The sequence below is a fragment of the Aquarana catesbeiana genome, linkage group LG02, assembly GCF_042186555.1.
Source record: "Aquarana catesbeiana isolate 2022-GZ linkage group LG02, ASM4218655v1, whole genome shotgun sequence".
In the NCBI taxonomy this organism is placed as follows: Eukaryota; Metazoa; Chordata; class Amphibia; order Anura; family Ranidae; genus Aquarana; species Aquarana catesbeiana.
This window is the reverse complement of record NC_133325.1, coordinates 28,012,577-28,036,255: the sequence shown is the minus strand read 5'-3', so window position 1 is coordinate 28,036,255 and position 23,679 is coordinate 28,012,577. Positions and strand designations below refer to the sequence as shown.

General features: G+C 43.5%; 1 protein-coding gene across 1 annotated transcript in view; it reads left to right on the top strand.

The window, feature by feature from the left end:
- DNHD1 (dynein heavy chain domain 1) overlaps window positions 1-23,679 on the top strand; it is a 156,774-nt gene that overhangs the window by 29,438 nt on the left and 103,657 nt on the right. The window contains exons 13-19 of the mRNA XM_073612699.1: window positions 871-1,108; window positions 10,024-10,181; window positions 17,182-17,307; window positions 18,596-18,872; window positions 19,451-19,578; window positions 19,967-20,165; window positions 20,245-20,336. Coding sequence (XP_073468800.1) covers window positions 871-1,108; window positions 10,024-10,181; window positions 17,182-17,307; window positions 18,596-18,872; window positions 19,451-19,578; window positions 19,967-20,165; window positions 20,245-20,336 — 1,218 coding nt within the window. The remainder of the gene's footprint in view (window positions 1-870; window positions 1,109-10,023; window positions 10,182-17,181; window positions 17,308-18,595; window positions 18,873-19,450; window positions 19,579-19,966; window positions 20,166-20,244; window positions 20,337-23,679) is intronic.

The following is a 23,679-nucleotide window of genomic DNA, read 5'->3' as shown; positions in this document are numbered from 1 at the left end:
TGAATGAGGGACTGCAGAGACTGCTGGAAGTGAACGAGAGACTGCAGAGACTGTTGCAAGTGAATGAAAGACTACAGAGACTGCTGGAAGTGAATGAGAGACTGCTAGAAGTGGACGAGAGACTGCTGTAGGTGAGTGAAAGAGTGCTTGAGAGACTCCTCAAGGTTGGTGGGAAACAGTGAAGTGGCGCTGGAGGTGAATGAGAGGCTTCCAATGCTTCCAGAAGTGAATAGAGGATTGCAGAGACTGTTATGCCGCGTACACACGATCGTAATTTCCGTCGGAAAAATCATCCAAGTTTTTTATGATGGAAAACTTGCTTGCCTTGCATACACACAGGGTCACACAAAAATTCTCGGAACTTTCAACCGTCAAGAACGCGGTGTGGTACAACAGTACGACGAGCCAAGAAAATGAAGTTCAATGCTTCCATGCGTCGTTTTTTGCGCTTCCGAAACGCATACAGACGATCGCATTTTCGGATAGGAACTTTTCCCAACCGAAAATTAGAGAACATGCTCTCAATCTTTTGCTGGCTGGAATTCCGCCAGCAAAAGACCGAAGAAGCATACACGTGGTCGCATTTTCTGACAAAAAGCTCTCATCGGAGTTTTGCTGGCGGCATTTCCGATCTTGTGTGCGCGGCATTAGAGTCAGTGAAAGACTGCAGAAGCTGAGTAAAAGGCTACAAGGACTGTTAGGGGGAAGACACAGACTGCTATAGGTTGGTGGGAAACTAGTGGGGGTGAATGGAAGATTACAGTGACTGCTAGAGTGGGGAACTGCAGCAGAGACTGATAGAAGTGAATGAGACTGCTATGGGTAGAGAGTATAGGCAGTAACAGTTTTACTATCATTTATTGGTGTCAGGAAAGCCTGGCCGAGGTGAGGATGTTTTGTCAGGAACACGAGTGGGTGTCGGAGATCCGCCAGTATGTCCAGTCTTGGTCTCCCGAAATTCTGGAGCAGCTCCAGGGAGGTACAGCCAGAGAGTATGAAGATCTTATCCTGAGACTGCAGCGCTGGGAGGAGAGAGTGTACGGTGTGCGAGACTCCATCACCACACCTGTTCTGTCTGTCAGCTGTTCCACCATCCAGGTACAGACAGGTGAGAAAACCATGGGAAATATAAACCTGTATCCTTGTGTTGGTGCTGGCTGCCGCAAAAAGCATAAATAACAGGCAGCAGTTTGTACTGACTTATGATGTTTGTACAAGGTGTTTCAGGGTCTTGGTGACAGGTATACAATATTTCCATGGCTTGGCAATGTTTACCTTCCCATTGAACATCCAACAGCCATCTCCATCTCTTATTCAGTATATGACACAAAACAACTATCATGCCGCGTACACACGACCGGTTTTCCCGTCGGAATAAACTCTGAAGGTTTTTCCGACAGAGTTCCGACGGAATTCCGCTGAAACTGTCTTGTGTACACACGATCACACCAAAGTCCGACCATCAAGAACGCGGTGACATACAACACATACGACGGGACTAGAAAAAGGAAGTGCAATAGCCAGTAGCCAATAGCTTCCGTCTCGTACTTGCTTCAGAGCATGCGTTGTTTTTGGTCAGTCGGAACAGCATACAGACGATATGTTTTCCTGATAGGAATTGGTTCGGTCGGAAATATTTAGAACATGTTCTATTTCTAGGTCCCTCAGAATTTTCGAAAAAAAAGTCTGATGAGGCATACACACGATCGTAATATACGATGAAAAGCTTCCGTCTGACTTTTTCTGTCGTACATTCCGCTCGTGTGTACACGGCATTACTGTCTGTGGCTGGTGAATGCACTTTGATGCAGAAGAGAAAGAAAACATGGCCTGGCTTTGGACACCCCTATGCATGTTCAACATGCACCACCATGGGTTATGTGATGGGGGTGCATTTTGAAACTGAACCTGTCCTTTAAAGCCAAACTCCAGCTAAATAAACAGATAAAATGCATATATGGGAGGCTGTTTTTTTTTTTTTTTTATCATCCTTTGAGGGACACAGGAAGATAGTAATTCTTAGACATGTATGTTATGATGCCACCTTCACGAGGTTTGAACACAGGCAAATTAAATATTGTGAAGCCAGCCATATAACCCTGCCTCCAACCATCATGCCTCAGGTTAATGCTAGTGTCCTAGGTGGTTGGACGCCTTTTCCTCAGTGATGCTCCTACTAGGAAAATTTTTTTGCCCATTACAAAGTTCATTCCTAGAGTAGCCCCCTGATGTTTAGGCAGGGACATGTTGCTATTAAATTTGTTTGCCAAGTGATAGTTGCCTTGGCCAATTGTTAGGTCAATTGATTTCACCCTAATTCTGGAATTGCTGCCCTTCTCTCTTCTTTCACTAGATGACCGGGTGTCTGGTGACATTAGATAAGACAAGGGCATTGCAAGGATAGATTAGGAATGATGGGGTGTCTCAACCAATGGGCAGGGATTTTCTTGGGTCCCTTGGTCTGCTGGGAGAACCTATTTATTTAGGTGGAGTCAGGTGATTGCGGTTCTGCGCCACCTGGACGGCTGTCTGTGTGGACATGTGTCCTACTGCCTGGGGCTGCTAGGCCAGAAACCTAAGGCCTATCCCGGGGACATCTGGCTGCTAGGCTATTTGAGAGCCTATCCAGAAGTGGTGCAGGGTTGGGACTGCGGGCTTGTAGTCCAACCAGAAGTAACGGTTCCGCCGGCCGGGGGAACCAGTCGTGGTCGGAGGTAGAGGGGAAGCTGTCGCCACAAAGGGACCATCCACCTTGCTGCCGGAGACCATTGTGAGTAAGCTGAGGCCAGTACCAGAGCAGACTTCTTGCCAGCCAGGGACAGTGAAGAAGTGGAAAAGCATCAGCAAGTGCCAAGTCAGGAACCCAGCGGGACAGCAGAGGTAATGCTTGTGGAGTGCCAAGCCAGGGATCTAACATGTTAGCAAGGGTGAAGCTTGAGGAGTATCTGTGAGTACCAAGCCAGGGACCCAGCAGTGAAGTGGGGCTGACGCTTGATGAAGATACTGAGTGCTAACAGTGAACAAACTCAGGGGATCCAGTGGCTAGTGGATCTGAAGTCTAGTGAGAGAGACTGGGAGCTAGTTGAGTGAAGACCCACATTGAGTGAGTGTGGGGTAAAGAGAACTGTTCGTGTTGCAGATAGTTGAATACCTTTATAGTTCGTAACAGCTACAAGATTGTTGCCATCGAAGACAGCGATCCTACCTGTACAGAAGTGGTGTCCGGCTGGAGGTCTTCACCTGTATAGCTGTCTACTTATAGAAGTCTCAGAGTCTGCCAATTAACATTGAATCTACCTAAGGGTTTCCTGACCCTAATCCTCTCTCGCTCAGTTCTGTTTAAGAGACAATAAATCTCTTTGCATTCAAAAAGTGTCTGGCGCCCACCTGTTCATCTTGTATTACACCCACCATGCCTTGTAACCCACTCTACACTGAAGGATGTCAGCTGTCCTTACTCTGGAGGTCACCATTGGGCTTCAGGAATTTGCTACACTAGAATCATGTATTTAATAGTCAGGAGTCTAAACTGTGCTACCCCAACCCTGACTTTTGGACATGAGTTGAAAGTTCCCCTCACCTTTCTGGTCCGTAGACAATTGTAGCCAAATTATCCTTCTTCCTGCCTACCCTCTTATATGGGGTCTACAGGTCTCTTCCTCCTATCCTTTGAAAAGTTTAGAGATTACCACCTGTCTTTAATTCTTGTTTATGATTCTCTCCCTTTGTCAAAGTAGATTTCTCATTTAGGGAGTTTCCTTAACCATTCTTATCTCTTGAGAAATTTCCTATTTGTTAGGTACATCTTGCATGTTATGTATCCTCTTCTCCCTGAACCTAATGATTAAGGGTGCTCTGCTCAAATCTGGCCATATACTGGTACATTTTTAATGAACATTTGTACAAAAAGCATTACATTTGATAATGTCTTCAGGGCCTAGATGAATGTCATTTAAAAGTAAATCCTACTAGTGCATGACCAACATAAACCTCCAGCTGTTAATTGGTTACTTGTTTTATTTAGATGCACCTTGTCCATCCCTCCTCCCCCAGAAGTCAAGGGTTAAAGCGTTTTTTAACAAAAAAAAAAAAATTCATATCATGGTCCCTTAAAGCAGATTAAACAGCACAGCGCTTGTGCTGTGTAATCTGACCCCCCCCCCCACTCTAAACTGTTAAAAAAAAACCCTGATTCTGCCACTTCCTGTATGGCCCCTCTAAACAGACCACGATAACCAGGGCTGTTCCGCCCTGATCACCGTGGTCAAAGTGCCCCCCTCTATGATAGGCTGCCTGCTCTCTGCTATCCTCTCTCCCCGTTCTCCCCCCTCCTTCCTACCTGTCATCCCCCTCTCTGTCTCTGTCTCTGCTCTGCCCCCCGCCGCTATTATTGAGAAAAAAACCCTATAATTGTCACTGCCCCTCTATTAGAGGCTGGGATAGCACACTGTGTTTAGCATTTTTAAAAACGAGCGTTGTAAATACCCATTTTCAGCTGACTTCAGGCCGGTCACATGACTCGTGGCTGACATCAGAGGGAGATCACGGCTCCTCCCGCAGAAGCCATCTGTCAGAGCTAGAAAGCGCCCGCGAGTCACGTGAGCGGCCTGAAGACAGCTGGAAATCGGTACTCACAGTGCTCGTTTTTGAAAATGATTAACACAGTGTGCTAGCCTATAATAGAGGGGCTGGCGTAGACTTTTACAAATGGGTTCACAAACCCTTTAAGCTGGCTACACATTATACAATTTTCTTGTTCAAATTCCTTTAGATTTACCTTCAACTATCTAGTGCAAGGGCCTGCCTGATAGCATACAAATTTACCTATTATATGGTTTTGGTAAATCTAAAGGAAATGTGTACAAGAAAATTGTATAATGTGTAGCCAGCCTTAGGGGTGTTCCACTTAAGCCTATGACAATTCACCAGTTAATCCTTTTGTTTGGACATATGTTGTTTATCCAGTTATCCCTTCCCTGAAGTCAAAAGTTAGGGGTGTTTCACACAAACCTCTGGTTGTTACCATGTTGGTCTTTTTGCTTGGACTTACCTTGTCTGTCCATCCTTCATCGGAAATTAAGGGTTAGGTATCCTAGGATTCAGTCTATTCCTCAGAAACTCCATTTTTTCCTTGATCATATTGCTGTTGGTTTACATTCGCAGTTGAGGTCCATCATTCTATCATGCAGCAGTTCTCCCTTAGAAGTGTTTACCTGGAACACCAAGTTGATCCTTTGTGCCCTTTACTTTGGACATGGCAAATTATATATTTGCCTTCAACCTTTTTTTTTATTATTATTATTTTTAACTAGCCTTTATGGGGTTTGTTTGCTTCAGATCTCCTTGTACTAGGATTCCACATCTGCTGGGTTTCTCAGTGCCTGTTATCCACCCGCTTAGTTAGACTGATTTTGGAAATCCCAAATGTCTATTTCCTATCTTCCTATGCCCTTCAATAAACAATAAAGAAAATAAGATTTTCGTACTTGCAGTAAAATCTTTTTCTTGATATCGATTGGGGGACACAGGTTTTGTACCTCTGTGTTATTGGCCTTATATACTGCTTTATCACAAAACTGAGGCATGACGGTTGGAGGCTGGGTTAAACATGGGCTGCGCTTAGCTTTCTTTTGTGTGTCAGGGTCCAAAAATGTCATGCAAGTGACAATAAAACCAAAATATCTAAGAATTAATATTGTCCCTCAATGGACTTCAAGAAGATTTTATGGCTGAATACAAAAATCTAATTCCACCTGACAAAGAATTTGTATTTCTGTCCTTCCAGTCCTGAGATTTACACAGCCACATAGCTCAACAATGTCTGAAAGAGAAGGAAATGTTGTTTTTTTCCCCTCTGTTGCAATTTCACTTTTCCCCACCTCTGCTTGATGACTGGACAGTGACTGGAAAAGCAGCACACTTATGAGCTCATGTCTTTGCCATGCCACTCTGCTGTTTTCTTCACCTGGCTGGCTAAATGTGCTGTTTTTCCCTCCCCTTCTACAAGTTCTGCTGTTCAGTAGACTGTAAAAGGTTGACACCAAGCCACATTTAAGTAATTACAATTCTTGCATTTAAAAAAAAAAAAAAATATATATATATATATATATATATATATATATATATATATATATATATATATATATATTTTTTTTTTTTTTTAAGGTCAAATACAGAGTTGCATTGATTTGTGCTTTTTATATCTGCCTGGAGTTCAGCTGTAATATAAATAAGAATATTTACAAGCAGCGCATCAGTTTCATGTGTGGGCCTACAAAAAGTATCCCTCACTAAAGTTTGTTTTTTGTTACAAAGCTTTTTCTGTTCCCTTTGAAAAGTATAATATATATGTGCAATTCGTTTTGTTCCGAATTTATTTTTTAACAAATTTTGACAAATTCGTTCATTCCGAAATTTCCAAATTTTTCAATTTCCAAAATTCCGAATTTTGAATTTCCGAATTTTGAATTTCCGAATTTTCAAATTTCCGAATTTTCAAATTTCCAAAATTCAAAATTTCGGATTTCGGAAATTAGGAATTCAGAAATTCTAAATTTCAGGAAATTGGAAAATTCTAAATTTCAGAAATTGTAAATTTCGGAAATTCTAAATTTCGGAAATTGTAAATTTAGAAAATTGGAAATTTCGGAAATTGGAAATTCTGAAATTGGAAAATTTCTGAAATTCTGAAATTGGAAAATTTCTGAAATTCTGAAATTGGAAAATTTTTGAAATTCTGAAATTGGAAAATTCGAAATTCGGAAATCCAATTTTTTGAATTTCTGAATTCCGTATTTTCAAATTTCCGAATTTCCAAATCTCCAAAAATTTTGAATTTCAAATTTCCGAAAAAAGCAAAAAAACAAATGAAACAAAAACAAACACATTTTTTGTCAGTGCACATGTCTAAAGTATAGCACGTCACTCTTGTCATATATTTAAGACAATCTTCCTGACCACAACTGAGTGACAAAACAATGTGGAACCAAATTGGCTGTGTTAAAAAAAATGGCTAGATAACTGAATCATTCTGTACCCAGTCCTGCTAGCCAGAAAAGGGGCCAAACATTTGAATAATAACAGAAGTCTTAGTTGCAGACTCCTTCCCCTCCTGTGAGATCCAACAGTTAGTGTGCTGAGACTGATGTGTAAAAACATGACTGGTCCACTCTAATCATGAATAAACCTCAAAGAATGAGTAAGAATGAATAAGAGGGCCAACTGTAAACTAGACCTAGCCTTCTAACATCAATGGTGCCCCATAATGGTAGTCAACTGGCCAATAATGTTTCAGCATTTAGGAGAGCTCTCCTGGGAGCTCCAAAGGAAGAATCATTGCCAGCTTTCGTTTTTCCCAGCGATACACTAAGCATTTGGTTTTTGTGGAAACTTTTGAACATAGGAGGAGATTTACTAAAACTGGTGCACATGGAATCTGATGCAGCTCTGCATAGTAACCAATCAGCTTCTAGGGTATAGTGTCAAAGCTTAAAGAAATTATAAAGGTAAAATATAATAAAAAATAAAATAACAAACGTGTCTATACTTACCTGCTCTGTGCAATAAAATTGCACAGAATGGCCCCGATTGTCCTCTTCTTGGGTCCCCTGCCGGCGCTCCTAGCCCCTCCTCTGTCCAATGCCCCCATGGACCCCGCCCCCTGCTCCCTCGTCACTGGTTTTGTCAGGTACCTGCTCCCGCTTCCTGGAAAGATTGCCGCACAGCGATCTATGTCATTTCAGGCCCCTCCTCATTCCCCCCGCTGCCCTCTAAGACACACACAGGTCCCAAGATGGTGGGACCACTCACAAAGCACAGGACAACTTGTGCATGCACAGTAGAAAATAGGCTGTGAAGCCGCAAGGCTTGACTTCCTGTTTCCCTTACTACAGATACCGGCGACTGCACCTGAAGCCAATTGGGGCACCCAATCAGCTAGGGGTGCCGACATTGTGGGATCCCTGCACAGGCAAGTGTCCTTATATTATAAGTCAGCAGCTACAGTATTTGTAGCTGCTGACTTTAATTTTTTTTTTTTTTTACTGACTGGAATGCCTCTTTAATGCAAGGAATGCATTAAAGGGTAACTCCACTTTTATGGGGAAAAAATAGTGAATAAAAAAAATAATATAGCTTATACAATTGCGATGCAAGTCATATTGTTATTGAATGTTATTAAAAATTACCTTTCCTTTTCAATCTGCAGGGCTGTCATTTTCTGTAAAATGCAATATGGTGACCTGGAGTCACCATATTTTCCCAATAGGAAATCACGTCTAAAGGGATGCAGACCCTGTAGTTTCCCTCATTAGAGCCCTGCAGGTGCAGCAGCTGACTGGTAATTAAGACATTCCCATTAGATTCACTGAGCACATGTTTAGGCTTTAGAACTACTTTAATCGAACAAGCCGAAGTTAGAAGCTGATTGTTACTATGCAGAGCTGTACTAGATTCTGTGTGCACCAGTTTTAGTAAATCTCCCCCATAGTGTATCCACACGGAAGCCACTTGCAATCGCTGATCACCTACTCTAAATTATGAGAGTAAATTAAAACTCTTTGTGTACCAATCCTGCCCCATTCCACAGATATTAAATTATAGCTAGCATTAGATTTTATTTTAATTTTTGTAAAAGCTGACCTCCAACCTTTCCTGCAGTCTTGCATAGTTGGACAGGCTTCTCTCTTGTACTAGAATAGCTATTACTCTGATTTCACTGCACACTGTGAGCTTCATACCATGTGAATTAGAAGCTGCAGCAAGTCAGAGCCTGCCTCAATTCCTGGCTGGGGGACAGCCATCATCATCTAGTCCAGGGGTGCTCAACCCACATGCCCTCTTATGTGGCCCGCAACTCCAAACCAGGGAAGTGCTTGCCCATGGAGGTTTAGAAACCCCAGATCGCTATCAATGGGTTGCCGACCTACAATCCCAAAGCATCAGAGTGCATGGAGCCAGCACCAGCAGCAGAGGAAGCAGGAGCTGCATAAGCAAATGCTTCCTCTGTAGCTCCGGCTCCTGTCCCAGTTGGAGTGATGCCAAGTGCACTTCACCTAGGACCCTTCTAGCAGCATAATATGGAGGAGGAAAAGGTCAGTGTATTAAACATCACATACACTGCACTTTTACAATGGGCATATTAGTACTCATAAACAATGATTATTAGGTTGTTTTCACACTGATCCGTAGGTGTAGCACAGTGCTAGAGGGACAAAAAAATTAATAATAAAAATGCCATAAATCTATCCCCTATTTTGTAGACACTTTAGAAAACCAATCAATATAAGCTTATTGCGATTTTTTAAAATTTTTTTTTACCAACAATATGTAGAATAATACATATTGGCATAAACTAATTAAGACATATTTTTTTTCTTTTTGGGATATTTATTATATCAAAAAGTGAAAAATATTGTTTTTTTTCACAATTGTCGGTCTTTTTTTGTTTATAGAGCAAAAAATAAAAAACGCAGAGGTGATAAAATACCACCAAAAGAAATATCTATTTGTGGGAAAAAAAGGACATAAATTTTGTTTGTGTACAACGTCGCATGATTGCGCAATTGTCAGTTAAAGCGAGGCAGTGCCGTATCGCAAAAAATGGCCTGGTTATTAAGGGGGTAAATCCTTCCGGGGCTGAAGTGGGTAAATACCAATACCACTGTTTAAATATACTGTATATATATTATATCAAATTAATTTAAGTACATTGCTGCATGATTGAATAATTGTTAATCAAACTATCATAGCATTGAAATATGGCCTGGACAGGATCTGGTAATACAGGGTGATACTCAATTGGTAAATAACAGGAGCCTCACAATCTCAGTAGTATATTCAGATGTGATGTATAAACATCCATATTTAAATGGCTGTTTAATATCATCCTGTCTTTATTCTCTTTCTATTGTTGGCCTTTAAAAATTGATGGAAGAGGATCTCAGGATGATGACCTGAGTTTTATATCTGATCATGCTAATAAGTAAAAGAAATAATTCATGTGTATATATTTTCTTGTCTTAGGTCCCGGTCTGACCTCCATTATCCAGGATGTTTTCTCCCTCCTGACCTCTGAGGTTGCCGGCCGTTCGCAAGTCCTCATTGAGGAGCTTAGCCATGTTCTGGAGATTTTCCAAGGCGCCACCACGAATGTCCAGTGTTTCTCCGCATGCGCGCATAAGGTGAGCAGTAGGAGGAGTGAAACCCATCAGATATGTCTCACCACACCTCACTGTCCAGTGTCAGCCTGCTGTGCGAACTCTCACCCTTCATTTCACTTTCAGCATTCGATAGTCACTCCACAAAAAGCTAATATTTTAGTATTTAGGTGTGTGCAAGCAGAATGAATTGCCCATGGGGTCTCTCGAAGTGGTGAGATTTCTGCATTTTCTTTCCCCAGACCCACCCACCTGAAAGGCCTTGTTCTCCGACAGCAGAAAGAGTGAAACTGTGCAGGCAAGGGTGGCATTGCAATTTATAGGGCCTCATAGCAAAATTTTAAGGGGGCCCCCAGGGACCCCTCTGACATTTTGGAATGCCAATGGGGACAATAATGTAATTGATCCTAACATAAAGTACTGTGTGCGTAAATCGAGGACAGGAAACACAAAAACTCTTAAAAGGGACCTTCACCTCCATCTATGATGTTACAACATGATCTCCCTCCTGTCCCTGCCCCCCCTCCTTTTCCCCTTACACAATCCAATATTACATGCTTTGGGGGGGTTTAGGTACCTTGCCGGCAGGTCCCACGTTTCAGGGTTTCTATGATAGACATGAGCAACCCCACCCCCTCCATCACACTGTTCCCATTTGATCAGGTGTCCATCATCACAGTGTCCCCATACATCTGGTGTCCCCATCACACTGCCGTTATATGTAAGTTGTCCCCATCACAGTGTCCCCATATGTCAGGTGTCCCCATAACAGTGTTCTCATACATCAGATGTCCCCATCACAGTGCCCCCATACATCATAGTTGCGCCCCTCTTGTACTCATATATTACAAATGTTATTCCTGCCTGAGACTGGGCGTTCTCAGTCTCGGTGTTGGCTCTCTTCTGCCCCCTGCAGGAGGGAGGAGAAAGCTGAATCCTATCTCCAGCAGAAGACAGTGGCTGCTCCTTCTGCCAAGAGTGACATTGAAGATACTCCTGTCAAATAAGAGCGGCACAAGCAGCCAAATCGGTCAGTGCACCCCCCCCCCCCCCAACACAGCATCCATCCCCCATTTTCATGGCCATGATCATGGGCCCCCCATGCAGCTGGGGCCACTGGGCAGTGCCCAGGTTAGCCCATTCATTAAGATGGCCCTGTTTTAACCTACTGAGTACACAATGCCTCCTGAGATATCCAATGCAAAAATCTCAGGAGGTTTCAGGACAAAGTACAGTATGTATCATTCTTGTCTAGGCAAGAAATAGAAGCAAGGGACGGGGAGAAGTGGAAAGTAGAAAAAAGGTAAATAAAAAAAGACAACTTCTTTTGTTCTATGTGGAGGGGCGAGGGTGGAAATACTGTAATCTTCTTTTTGTGTGAAGGTCCACTTTAACCACATTCAACATTTAAGGCCCTGATGAAGGGGGTGTTCTATGCCCCCAAAATGTGTTAGATGTTTTATGTGATCATACATATAATGAATTATTAAAGCTACTTGGACTCTTCCACTATTGACCATTGGTCTGGCGCTCCTATAATGTTTTTACGTTCACATTTTGGGTACCCTTTGAAGGAGAGCCTTGTTGTACTTGAGCAGCCCCACCAGAGCCAGTGAACTTGTTGAGTAATTATGTTTTCTCCATTTTATTGAACCAATAAACTTTGAAGTCACAGCTTGGATATGCCTTTTTAGAGCAATACAGTGTTGACAGGGGTTCTCAACATTCCACATTATAGCCAAAACTAGAAAAAAAATGTTTTGTTAGAGTTATATTTAAATTTTAAAAATGCTTCCTCCAGCTCAATCTAAATCTCCTGAGGCTAGGTTCACACTTGTGCGAATTGGATGTGGGTTTCTCCGCATCCAATTTGCATGACAGGAGATATGTGAACCGTCTCTCTATGGAGCCGGTTCACATATCTCCAGGGTGGCTGAGGAGCGGATTGCACAGAGGTCCTGTGTGTCTTTGGCTCCTTATCAGGGCCTGAATTCAGGCAAAAATGATTGAATGAAACGGAGAACAGAGACACACCGGACCCCTGCTGCGAGCCGCATGCGGCTTTGATGTGAACCCAGCCTTAAATGTTCAAATTTCTGCCACGGAAAAAACAGTCTGTAAATGGGAATTCGTTAAATCCCTTACTTTGAAGTTTGCCTAAAGGTTGAGATCAAATTGCAGGTGTCCTGACTTATAGAAAATGGCATCCCTGGTGATGTTATCAGGTCTAATGCACCTGGAGTTTCATCTTGAAAATGTGAGAAATGTTTCCAAACACACAGAATATAATGGGCTATTATTAACACTAGAGTTTGTTGATCCAGGAAACTTCTGATTGCCTTAGAGCAGGGGTCCCCAAACTTTCTAAACAAAGGGCCAGTTTAGTGTCTTTCAAACTTTAGAAGGGACGGACTGTGGCTATTGGGGGTAGAAAAGGTCTCAAAGTCAGTGGGGCAAAACAATGCCCTATCTTTGGTGTCAGTGGGAGGAATTGTGCCCTATCGTTGATGTCATTGGTAGAATTGTGTCCCATCATTGGTGTCATTCGGAGAAATTGTTCCCTTTCACTGGCGACATTGGAGGAAATTGTGCCCCTTCATTGGGAGAAATTGTTTTCAATATTTCTTTATTTCTTTTTCAACATAGTGAACAAGTTATACGTTTGTTACAATAAGTCGGATGTTCCGACTGGAGCAAGTAAAACCGAAACCAACAAAGTAGAGTTAGGTAATGTAGAGATATTCCTACAAGTTAAACTAGACAGTGGGGAATCAAGCTCAGTATTTTAACATTTTAACATAACTCAACTCCAGACGGGGGGGAAGGGGTGGTGGTGAGGGTGAGGAAGCACCAGCTAGTTAGGCAACTTACTTACATCAGTAGATGGGGGTGAATAGGAGAATAAATAGGAAATACAAGAATGGGAGGAAGTTACAGCAGGGATAGTACATCATGTGGTTACAGTACATTTTGGATGCTTGAGCCAGGTATGCCACTCATACAGAAACTTTTCCATTCTCAGATTTTTCCTAGCAACTAATCTCTCCATTTCACATTGAAGGTTTAAATCTGTAAGTGTGTTGGTAATGGATGGGGAATCTGTGGTTTTCCAGAGTTTGGTGATGTTTATTTTTACCGCGAGTAGTAGATGGACTATTACTACTCGTGTCTTGGGTGAGAATTTTTCTATTCCAAGGTGTAATAATGCTAGCGAGGGATCAGGGGTTGTTGGGACCTGCGATATGATGGAGATTAGGGCAAATATTTGTTTCCAGAATGAGCTCAGGGATCTGCAGAACCATAGGACGTGAGCTATAGTACCAGCACTTCCACATGACCTCCAGCAGGTAGGAGGATGACCAGGGAAGAATTTAGAGAGACGGTAGGGTGTGAGATACCATCTGTGTATTGTTTTTTGGTATGATTCCCAGTGATTAGAGCAGTGGGAGGCCATAAAGGTTTGTTTAAAGGCACGTGTCCACATGTTGGGGGTGACAGTAATGTTTAATTCTTCTGCCCATTTTGAGAGAGATGGTATTTGGGAGTAGGGCCGGTTGTCGTTAAGTGCAGAGTACATTGTAGAGATGCCATGTTTTAGGTATGTTGTGTGTGCGTAGAAGTTGTGGATTGGTTCAGGAATTTTTGCCGTAATAGAGATTTTAGACCGTTGAAGAAAGTGGGAGATCCTCAGGTATGTATAGGCTTCCGTGTGGGGGAGGTTGTATTCAGTTTGGAGGTTCTTAAAGGTTTTTAGAGTGTTGTTTGTGTTGTAGAGGTCTGAGATATTAGTTATCTTTTGTTTCTGCCATTTTAACAGGTTTAGATTTGGTAATTGCAACATTAGTGTTCTGAGAGGGATTTGTATTATATGACACGGGTGGTCTAAGGTGGTCGTCTGGGTGAGTTTTTTCCAGACTGTCAGAGAGGCCGTAATTGATGGGGGAGTAGGCAGTGTGTGAGGAGGAAGGCCTGCCGAGGTGATAAGGAGCATATCACACAGTGTATTTGGTTTGAAAGTCGATGATTCTATGATTGACCAGGATTTATTGGGATTCGGGTGCCACCAGTAGTAGAGCTGGTCCAGGATGGAAGCATAGTAGTAGGTTTGTATGTGGGGAAGGCCTACCCCTCCTTTTTTGTGATGTCTAGTTAAGATGTAATGAGCACATCTGGGTGGTTTAGTTTCCCATATATATCTGGAAAGTTGTTTTTGTATGGAAGTAAAGAAGGAATGGGGAACAGGTAGGATTACTGTGCGAAATAGGTAGAGTAGCTTGGGGAGAATTAGCATTTTAAAGGAGGCGATCCTTCCTAGTTTAGATAGGCCTGTTGTGCGCAGCTGATTTAATAGTTGGGGAAGCATTTTTTGGAAGGCACGGTAGTTAAGGTCATAGAGTTGAGGTAGTGAGGGGGCTAATTTTATTCCTAAGTATGGGATCGAGTTCTTCGTCCAAGAATAAGGAAGAGATCCTTCCATGAGGGACTGTTGTGTGTGTGTTAGATTGAGCGGGAGGATCAGAGATTTAGAGCAATTGATTTTGTAGAAGGAGGCAGAGCTAAATTGAGTAATGATGTCTTGAATTGCAGGCATGGATTGGGCTGGGTTTGTGATCAAAAGTATGACATCATCGGCAAAGAGGCTTATTTTGTGTTCAACGTCATTGTGTTTAATGCCTGAGATGCACTTGTCCCCTCTAATCTTTGCCGCAAGGGGCTCCATAATTAGAGCAAAAATGAGAGGGGAGAGCGGGCAGCCTTGGCGAGTGCCGTTGGAGATCTTGAATTGTTTAGACAGGGTTCCGTCAGTTAATACCCTAGCCGTGGGGTTTGAGTAAAGTGAGAGTATGGCCTTTTGGAACCACCCAGTGATTCCAAATTTGGATAGCACTGCCCTCAGAAATCCCCAGTGGACCCTGTCAAACGCCTTCTCTGCGTCCAGAGACAGAAGCAGAGAAGGCGTTCGTGTGTGGGTGACCTGGTGAATCAAATCAATGACTCTTCTAGTGGCATCCGGGGCCTGCCTGTCCGGCATAAAGCCAACATGGTCCGTGTGGACTAGAGAGGGGAGACATTTTGACAATCTAGAAGCAATCACCTTAGCAAATATTTTCATGTCTGTGTTGAGGAGCGAAATGGGTCTGTAATTGGTAGTGAAGGTAGGGTCTTTCTCTGGTTTAGGGATGGTGGTGATGATTGAACGCAGCATGTCAAGCGGTATAGAACCAGAGGTGGCAGCAGAGTTGAAGAGGTCAGTGAGGTGAGGGGTGACGAGTTTGTCAAATGTTTTGTAGAATTCGTTAGTGTAGCCATCTTCCCCAGGTGATTTATGGAGAGGGAGTGTTTTGATGGCTGTTAGGACTTCTTCGTCCCAGAATGGTTGGGAAAGGCCTTCTAGTTGTGTATGAGTTATAAGCGGAAGATCAGTAGTGGATAGGAAGTTTTGTATGCATTGGTCAGTTGGTTGGAGAGTAGTTGTGTCAGTTGAAAAGTTGTAGAGAGAAGAGTAATAGTCGCTAAAGGCGTTAGCGATATCCTGTGGATTTGTCAGGAGTCGTTTGGTGGTGGGATGGTGAAGGGAAGATATTTTATGTTTAAAGCGTTGAGCCTTGACCTGTCAAGCTAGTAAGGCTCCAGCTTTATTGCCTAAGGCATAGTATTTGGCTTTAGTAAATTTAAGGTTATTTTCAAATTTAAAGAGTAAAAGTGAGCGGAGTTTTTGTCGCTGTTCTAAGAGCTCACTGGCTAATTTGTGGGAGGGATTCAGTTTGTTTTGGTTTTCAAGAAGGGTAATTTGGGAAAGGACCCTGTCAACTTGCTTAGACCTCTGGTTTTTAACATTACTATGGAGTTTAATTAGGACGCCACGCATGTAGGCTTTATATGCCGACCAAAGTACAAACCTATCAATGTCCGGTTGATTGTTCGTTTGGAAATAGGAGTGGTGTTCGATATTGAGTTTTTGAACTATGCTAGGATCAGAGATGAGGGAGGTGTCAAGTCTCCATATTCGGTGTGGTCTTGGTCTGCAGTTTCCCACAGTAAGGGAGATGGGTGCATGGTCCGACCATGTTATGGTTCCAATTTCAGAGTTTGTCACATCCTGGAGGGTGAGTTTGTCAACAAGGAAGAAGTCAATACGGGAGTAGGAAAGTTGAGAAGAGGAGAAGTAGGAAAAGTCACGCTCATTGCTGTGGTGGCATCTCCATGGATCGTAGAGATCGTTTGCTTGGAGGAAGGTGTTCAGAACAGTTCGATGGTTTCTAGTCGCGGAAGTAGTATCCAATGTGGAATCTCCAATTACGTTGAAGTTACCTACCTCCAAAAAGAAGCCTCATTGGGAGAAACTGTGTCCCTTCATTGGTATCATTGGGAGAAATTGTGTCCCTTTATTGGTGTCATTGTGAAAAATTGTGTCCCATCGTTGGTGTCATTTGGAAAAATTGTGCTCCATCATTGGTGTTATTAGGAGGAATTGTGTCCCATTATTGGTGTCATTGGGAGGAATTGTGTCTCATCGTTGGCATCATTGGGAGGAATTGTGTCCTATCACTGGTGTCATTGGAGGAATTGTGACCCTTCATCAGTGTCAGTGGATGAAATAGGCCCCCAAGGGCAGAATAAAAGCAAGCAAAGGGCCGCATCTGGCCCCCGAGCCGCAGTTTGGAGACCACTGCCTTAGAGGAACAGGAATGATTTTTTTTTTCCTGTGTTGGGCCATGCTTTATACGGGTTTTTGCCTTTCCCTGGATCAGCTAAGGGTGCAGATTTTTTATATATTTTTTTTAAAATTTTTCTGTTGGTCCTTTTTCAATCTATGTAACAAACAGTGCTGCATGTCTATTCCCTGCACCCGAGTAGCTGAAGTGGGTTAGCTGCTGCAATCACAAGATCAATTCAAGATGATGCAATGTAAATCTGTAAAATTATTTCACAACTAAACAAAAGTTTCTCTATAATTCTGACCTCTGGTCTCCTTGTGTACAGCACATATTAGTCTGTGAAGCCCTGTATTTTCTGCTTCCAGGTAGCGGAGTACACTCAGAAGAAGAAGGAATTGCAAGAACGTGTAGAATATGTGCAATCTCTTCGCGAGGTTATCCGCATGAACTTTCGCCAGGCAACTGCAGAGGAGCAAATCGAGAACAGTAAGGTGAGGGGTCTCAGGAGAGACATCATGGGGGTGTCCCTGGGGAAGACATATGTAACACTTACCCCCAGAGGGGCCACTGGAAATACCCCAGACCTCCCTTACCTGTTCAGAGGCTGCCAGCTTGAGAACACACCGCCAAAATTCAGGCTCAGTCTAGGGGTGTCTTTTTGAAGATGTATTGCAGTACTTGAACACAGTTGGGTAGAGGGATGAAGGTGCAAGGTACTCCAAAACATATGCAGTTATAGGAGGACAAATTTTCAAACAACGTTCTTCAGGAGCAGCCCTTAGTATTGCTGGAGGTAGAGGAAACAGCCAGCAAGCCTGAGACTCTGTAGCAAGTCATAGCCCACCACATGCTGAGGCATAACAGCTTTTCTGTAACACAGGCTGCCTCCCGGTGGGATAGGCCCCAGGAGTAAGAGAGATAGAGAGTTCTGAGCAGACCCTCCCAAGCATTTATCTTCTCCACAGCCACAAGCCTGAGCCTCCTATTCTATTTCTGTAAGCTTCTTCCAGAGGCAAACAGTTGAAATTAACCCCCAGGTTTAGGGATAAACCTGGCCAGACATAGAAAGGAGGAGAGGGGTCCACCAGGCCTTTTGGATAGGTGGAACAAGTTGTGTCTTTATACACTTTTGTTTTTGCGCAAAAAAAAAAAAAAAAATCCTCCCCAGCCTGACTGTCCATGGCCTTCCCCTGTCATTTATTGGATTTCAGTTCTTTCAAACATAGAGCCTTAGAGCCTTAGCATCACATTTGGAGGTTACCCATGGTGGTCTCCATGCAAATATAGCCTGCCTAGGAATACCCACTTCTCTAGACTGGCAAACTAACACTTGTCTAAAGTCTTCTGCTTTTATGTGCAGCTGCCAAAAATACCTGTGTGCAGCCAGGTCATTGACCTATTTTTTCTCTACTGTAGTTAGAGCAGTGCAGCTTGGTCACCCTACTCATCATAATTTTTTCCTCCATCAGACAAGCTTACTGTTTGATTGACAGCAACGTGCAAGGCAGTAGATCAGTGGTGGTGAACTTTCTTGATAAAGGGGCCTTAAGTGAGGGCCCTGACATTGCCAATGGTCTGCACATAATATTCAGTAAATGTAATATTACATTTTTGCACTTATCAAATATAACAAACTGCTTTCAATGGTTTATTTAACAGACCAAAAGGGAACAAATAAGAGATGAGGATTGTTTGGAGTAAAAAAATGTATACAATGTTGGGGGTGCCTACACTTTAGCATGCCTCTGTCCCAGGTTTGATATTAAGTCTCCCCCTCAGCTGGTGGACACCTGGGATTCCTTCCAACATCACCTGAAGACCAGTGCAGAGTACCTGAGCGGTCACCTCTCCTCCATGTCTGACAGCTTAGAGCAATCCTTCCTAGCATGTTACAGAGAGGCGGAGGGCATCATTGCAGTCACTTCATCTCCTCGATTTCTGGACCCGGAACAGAACCCAGCACTAATATTGACTGAGCTGGGAGATCTCCACCACAATCTGCGGACTCTTCTTTCTCAGCTGCGAGATTTCAGCCACTCTCATCACATTTTACAAGGTAAGACGTATATCGCTTTGGGGGGCCTTTCTGTAAAGATGATGGTCTGAGCAATAATTTTCAAGAACTCATATCACTAACCAGACCTTTTTCTATATGTGATAACTCTGGGTCAGCTGATCTCCGGGTATCAGTCATTGTCTTTTTATAGGAACACTTCTTCCTGGAGACTCCATCATAGACCTCTGTGGCCTACAAGGAGGCATTTCCCAGTGTGCATTCTCTGCCATACCATTTATAAGTCTTATTACTTATAAGACTTATTGCTAGAAAGTCTCCTGAGTCAATGGGTGGTCTCCTGGAGCGCTGGAAGGTCTTTTGGGTTATTGGATAGTCTCCTGTGTCATTGGGTGGTCTATTGGGTGCATTGGATAATCTCCTTGTTCATTGGATGGTCTCCTGGGGCATTAAATAGTCTTCTGGTATAATGCATGGCCTCTTAGATCATTGGATGGTCTACCTGGTCAATAAATAATCTCTAGGATCATTGGATGGTCTACTGGTCTTTGTAAATGTCATATTTCACCCAGGTTGTGTAGTAATTTTTGAGGTCCATTGGTGTCTCTCTCCCTCTGTAGATAAAGCATTAGACATCTCAGCAATCAGTCATGGAGAGCAGTGCATACAGGCAAGAAAGGAATCCTGGAAGCTGCTGACAAGAAGCCAAGAGCAGGTCAGAGCTTGGAAGCTCCGTCCCTTCACCAAGGTGAGGCCAACATTGTCCTAAAATACTGTGCAGTTTAGAGTACCCCTCTCCTTCTACTATTCTAATACACAGAGTGCAGGTCCCACTTAATGCCTAGAACCCCCCCCCCCCTCCACACTTTTCATAAAACTCAAAGTACAGTTTGCTGCTTATTGCTTGGACCCCTACCTTATCCTTTTAATGCACTGAGTGCAGGGCCAGCTGCCTAGATCCTTCTTTTAATACACAGGTTGCAGGATCCACTGCTTGGAGCCCCCTCCTCCTTCTAATATAGTACTTCGGGTGCAGCCAAGAACCCCTCCTTCTAATACACAGAGTGCAGGGTCCACTTAATTTCTAGGGTTCTAGTATTTTGATATGCTCTAACTGGTTGTCTATGTGCCTCCAGGTGAACACTGAGCAGATGAGGGAGAAGTTGTGTCGCTGGGAGCGAAGTCTCCAGGATCTGGCAGTGCTGCTGTCAGCGGACGACCCCATTATTAGCAGCGTGCGGTTGATTCTGCAGGATATCCTCCAGCACCTTCCGCTGCTCCAATCTTTGCTCAGCCCAGCATTGACACCGCGCCACTGGGCGGCCATCTTCACTGGTAACATATTTTCAATTTATCTCCCAATCCTTTGTCACATGGTGCCCGAGAGTCACATGACCATCTTGTCACCTTCTAGTGATGGGGTCGACGTTCTCCAGTGTGGAGGCCCTGACATTGAAGGATCTTTTGTCTCATCTGACACCCAACGGCCAGGAGGAGATGCAGAAGGTGGGAATGGCAGAGTGTGTAACCTGAGAATAACATAACCTTGTATATAAAAAAAAAAAAATCTGTGTGTAGTGTGTGATTACCGTATATCTGCATATGGGGGAAGACATATGTGATCAGTACATATGCAGATCCTGTTTCCTGCTTAGTAGTGCTGCACAGTGGCTGTATGTTACAGGTTGACCAACTGGGAAACAATGCGCTCTCTGAGCATTAAAGTCTTACTAAACCCACAACAGTAAAATCATTGTGTATATGTAGTAAAGCATGTGTGTTATACTCTCTGTGAAACCTAAGGGGTAATTCTCCACATTGTGTAAAAAGCTGTTTGATCCTGTCTTCTCTGATCCACCCCTTCTTTTACATTCCCCAATTCATCTGCTGATAGAACAGCACTCTGCACATGCTCAGTTTGGTGTGTATTGCTAGAGAGGGTGCATGTGAACAGTGCAGGGCCAATCAGCACTGTTCAGATGGAGGGTTAGGGGTCATGCAGCCTCGTAGGACCATCAGAAGAGAATGAAAACTCCTCATGCAAGCTTTAACCAGTGCTCGATAGGACACTGATAGAAATCACAAGACTGCTATATACTACTGATGAGAAAGGTATTTAACAGTTTATATTTACTAAAACGTTTGCATTTGCATGTTCTGTGTACTGTGGGAGACCAGATATAGTAAATGCAGGGTCCTGGGTTTAGTAACACTTTAATCTCAGCAGCTACTGTTCAGGGTGGAAAGTGATTTATAGACACCCACTAGGGGGAGAGTCTATCTGTATCTGTACATCATTACAGAGCACAGCACGGACGGGCAGGGAAAAGGGAGGAACCATTTGAGCTGCGGGGAACTCATGAGATTTATACTCCTGGAAGTATGGGGTTTTGATTAATAGGTTTTATAGTGTGACGGGTCTCTTGAACCTGAAGTTTAATCAGCTTTTATTTACCTTCCCTGGGTCCTTCCTCCCCCTTCATCAATATGGAGGAGTTATCCAATTATGAAATTCCCTTGATGGGTGGGTGTCACCCTTGAGGAGTGGGCGTTCCTAGGCAGACTGTATTTGGATGCAGGTCACCCCTAGGTAACATTCACATGAGATTCTGAGCCTGCATGATTGACAGAACTGAAATTACATAGTTACATAGTAAGTGAGGTTGAAAAAAGACATCAAGTCCAACCCATCAAGTCCAACCCATGTGCGTGACCATGTGTCAGCATTACATTATATATCCCTGTATGTTGTGGTCATTCAGGTGCTTATCTAATAGTTTCTTGAAGCTATCAATGCTCCCCGCTGAGACCACCGCCTGTAGAAGGGAATTCCACATCCTTGCCGCTCTTACAGTAAAGAACCCTCTACATAGTTTAAGGTTAAACCTCTTTTCTTCTAATTTTAATGAGTGGCCACGAGTCTTGTTAAACTCTCTTCTGCGAAAAAGTTTTATCCCTGTTGTGGGGTCACCAGTACGGTATTTGTAAATTTAAATCATATCCCCTCTCAAGCGTCTCTTCTCCAGAGAGAATAAGTTCAGTGCTCGCAACCTTTCCTCATAACTAAGATCCTCCAGACCCTTTATTAGCTTTGTTGCCCTTCTTTGTACTCGCTCCATTTCCAGTACATCCTTATTGAGGACTGGTGCCCAGAACTGGACAGCATACTCCAGGTGCGGCCGGACCAGAGTCTTGTAGAGTGGGAGAATTATCGTTTTATCTCTGGAGTTGATCCCCTTTTTAATTTATGCCAATATTCTGTTTGCTTTGTTAGCAGCAGCTTGGATGCCATGCCATTGCTGAGCCTATCATCTACTAGGACCCCCAGGTCCTTTTCCATCCTAGATTCCCCCAGAGGTTCTCCCCCCAGTGTATAGATTGCATTCATATTTTTGCCACCCAAATGCATTATTTTACATTTTTCTACATTGAACCTCATTTGCCATGTAGTCGCCCACCCCATTAATTTGTTCATGTCTTTTTGCAAGGTTTCCACATCCTGCGGAGAAGTTATTGCCCTGCTTAGCTTAGTATCGTCTGCAAATACAGAGATTGAACTGTTTATCCCATCCTCCAGGTCGTTTATAAACAAATTAAATAGGATTGGTCCCAGCACAGAACCCTGGGGAACCCCACTACCCACCCCTGACCATTCTGAGTACTCCCCCATTTATCACCACCCTCTGAACTCGCCCTTGTAGCCAGTTTTCAATCCATGTACTCACCCTATGGTCCATTCCAACGGACCTTATTTTGTACAGTAAACGTTTATGGGGAACTGTGTCAAATGCTTTTGCAAAATCCAGATACACCACATCTACGGGCCTTCCTTTAGATGGCAACTCACCTCCTCATAGAAGGTTAATAAACTGGTTTGGCAAGAACGATTCTTCATGAATCCATGCTGATTACTGCTAATGATACCGTTCTTATTACTAAAATCCTGTATATAGTCCCTTATCATCCACTCCAAGAGTTTACATACTATTGATGTTAGGCTAACTGGTCTGTAATTCCCAGGGATGTATTTTGGGCCCTTTTCAAATATTGGTGCTACATTGGCTTTTCTCCAATCAGCTGGTACCATTCCAGTCAGTAGACTATCTGTAAAAATTAGGAACAACGGTCTGGCAATCACTCCAATTAAATCCAATGAATAAAAGAAGAGGGCCAGGGACAGTCAGGCTTGGGGGAGAATTTATTTTTTATTTTTTTTTGGAGCTCTGCGGTGCGGTGTGGTAAGGGCTAGATGATGCTGCTTGCAGCCAGGAAATGATGCAGGCTTAGGGTTGCCACCTGTTCACCCGGACAGTTCGGGTTTGGAATCATGCGTCCAGGTTTCAGACTGCCTGAAACCCGGACACATTATTCAGACTGGACTGTGGCTTCCCAGCAGGGTTTCTGGCTGCAGTTGTCTAAGCTGAGAGTATCTGTTATGCCGCGTACACACGGGTGGACTTTTCGACCGGACTGGTCTGACGGACTTTCGACGGACTTTTGATGGACTTCCGATGGACTTTTGAATGAACGGACTTGCTTACACACGATCACACCAAAGTCAGACGGATTCGTACGTGATGACGTACGACCGGACTAAAATAAGGAAGTTGATAGCCAGTAGCCAATAGCTGCCCTAGCGTCGGTTTTCGTCTGTCGGACTAGCATACAGGCGAGTGGATTTTTCGACCGGACTCGAGTCCGTCGGACAGATTTGAAACATGTTCCAAATCTAAAGTCCGTAAGATTTTTGACCAAAAAAGTCTGCTTCAGGTCCGATGGAGCCCACACACGGTCAGATTGTCCGCCGAATTTGGTCCGTCAGACCAGTCCAGTCGAAAAGTCCGCCCGT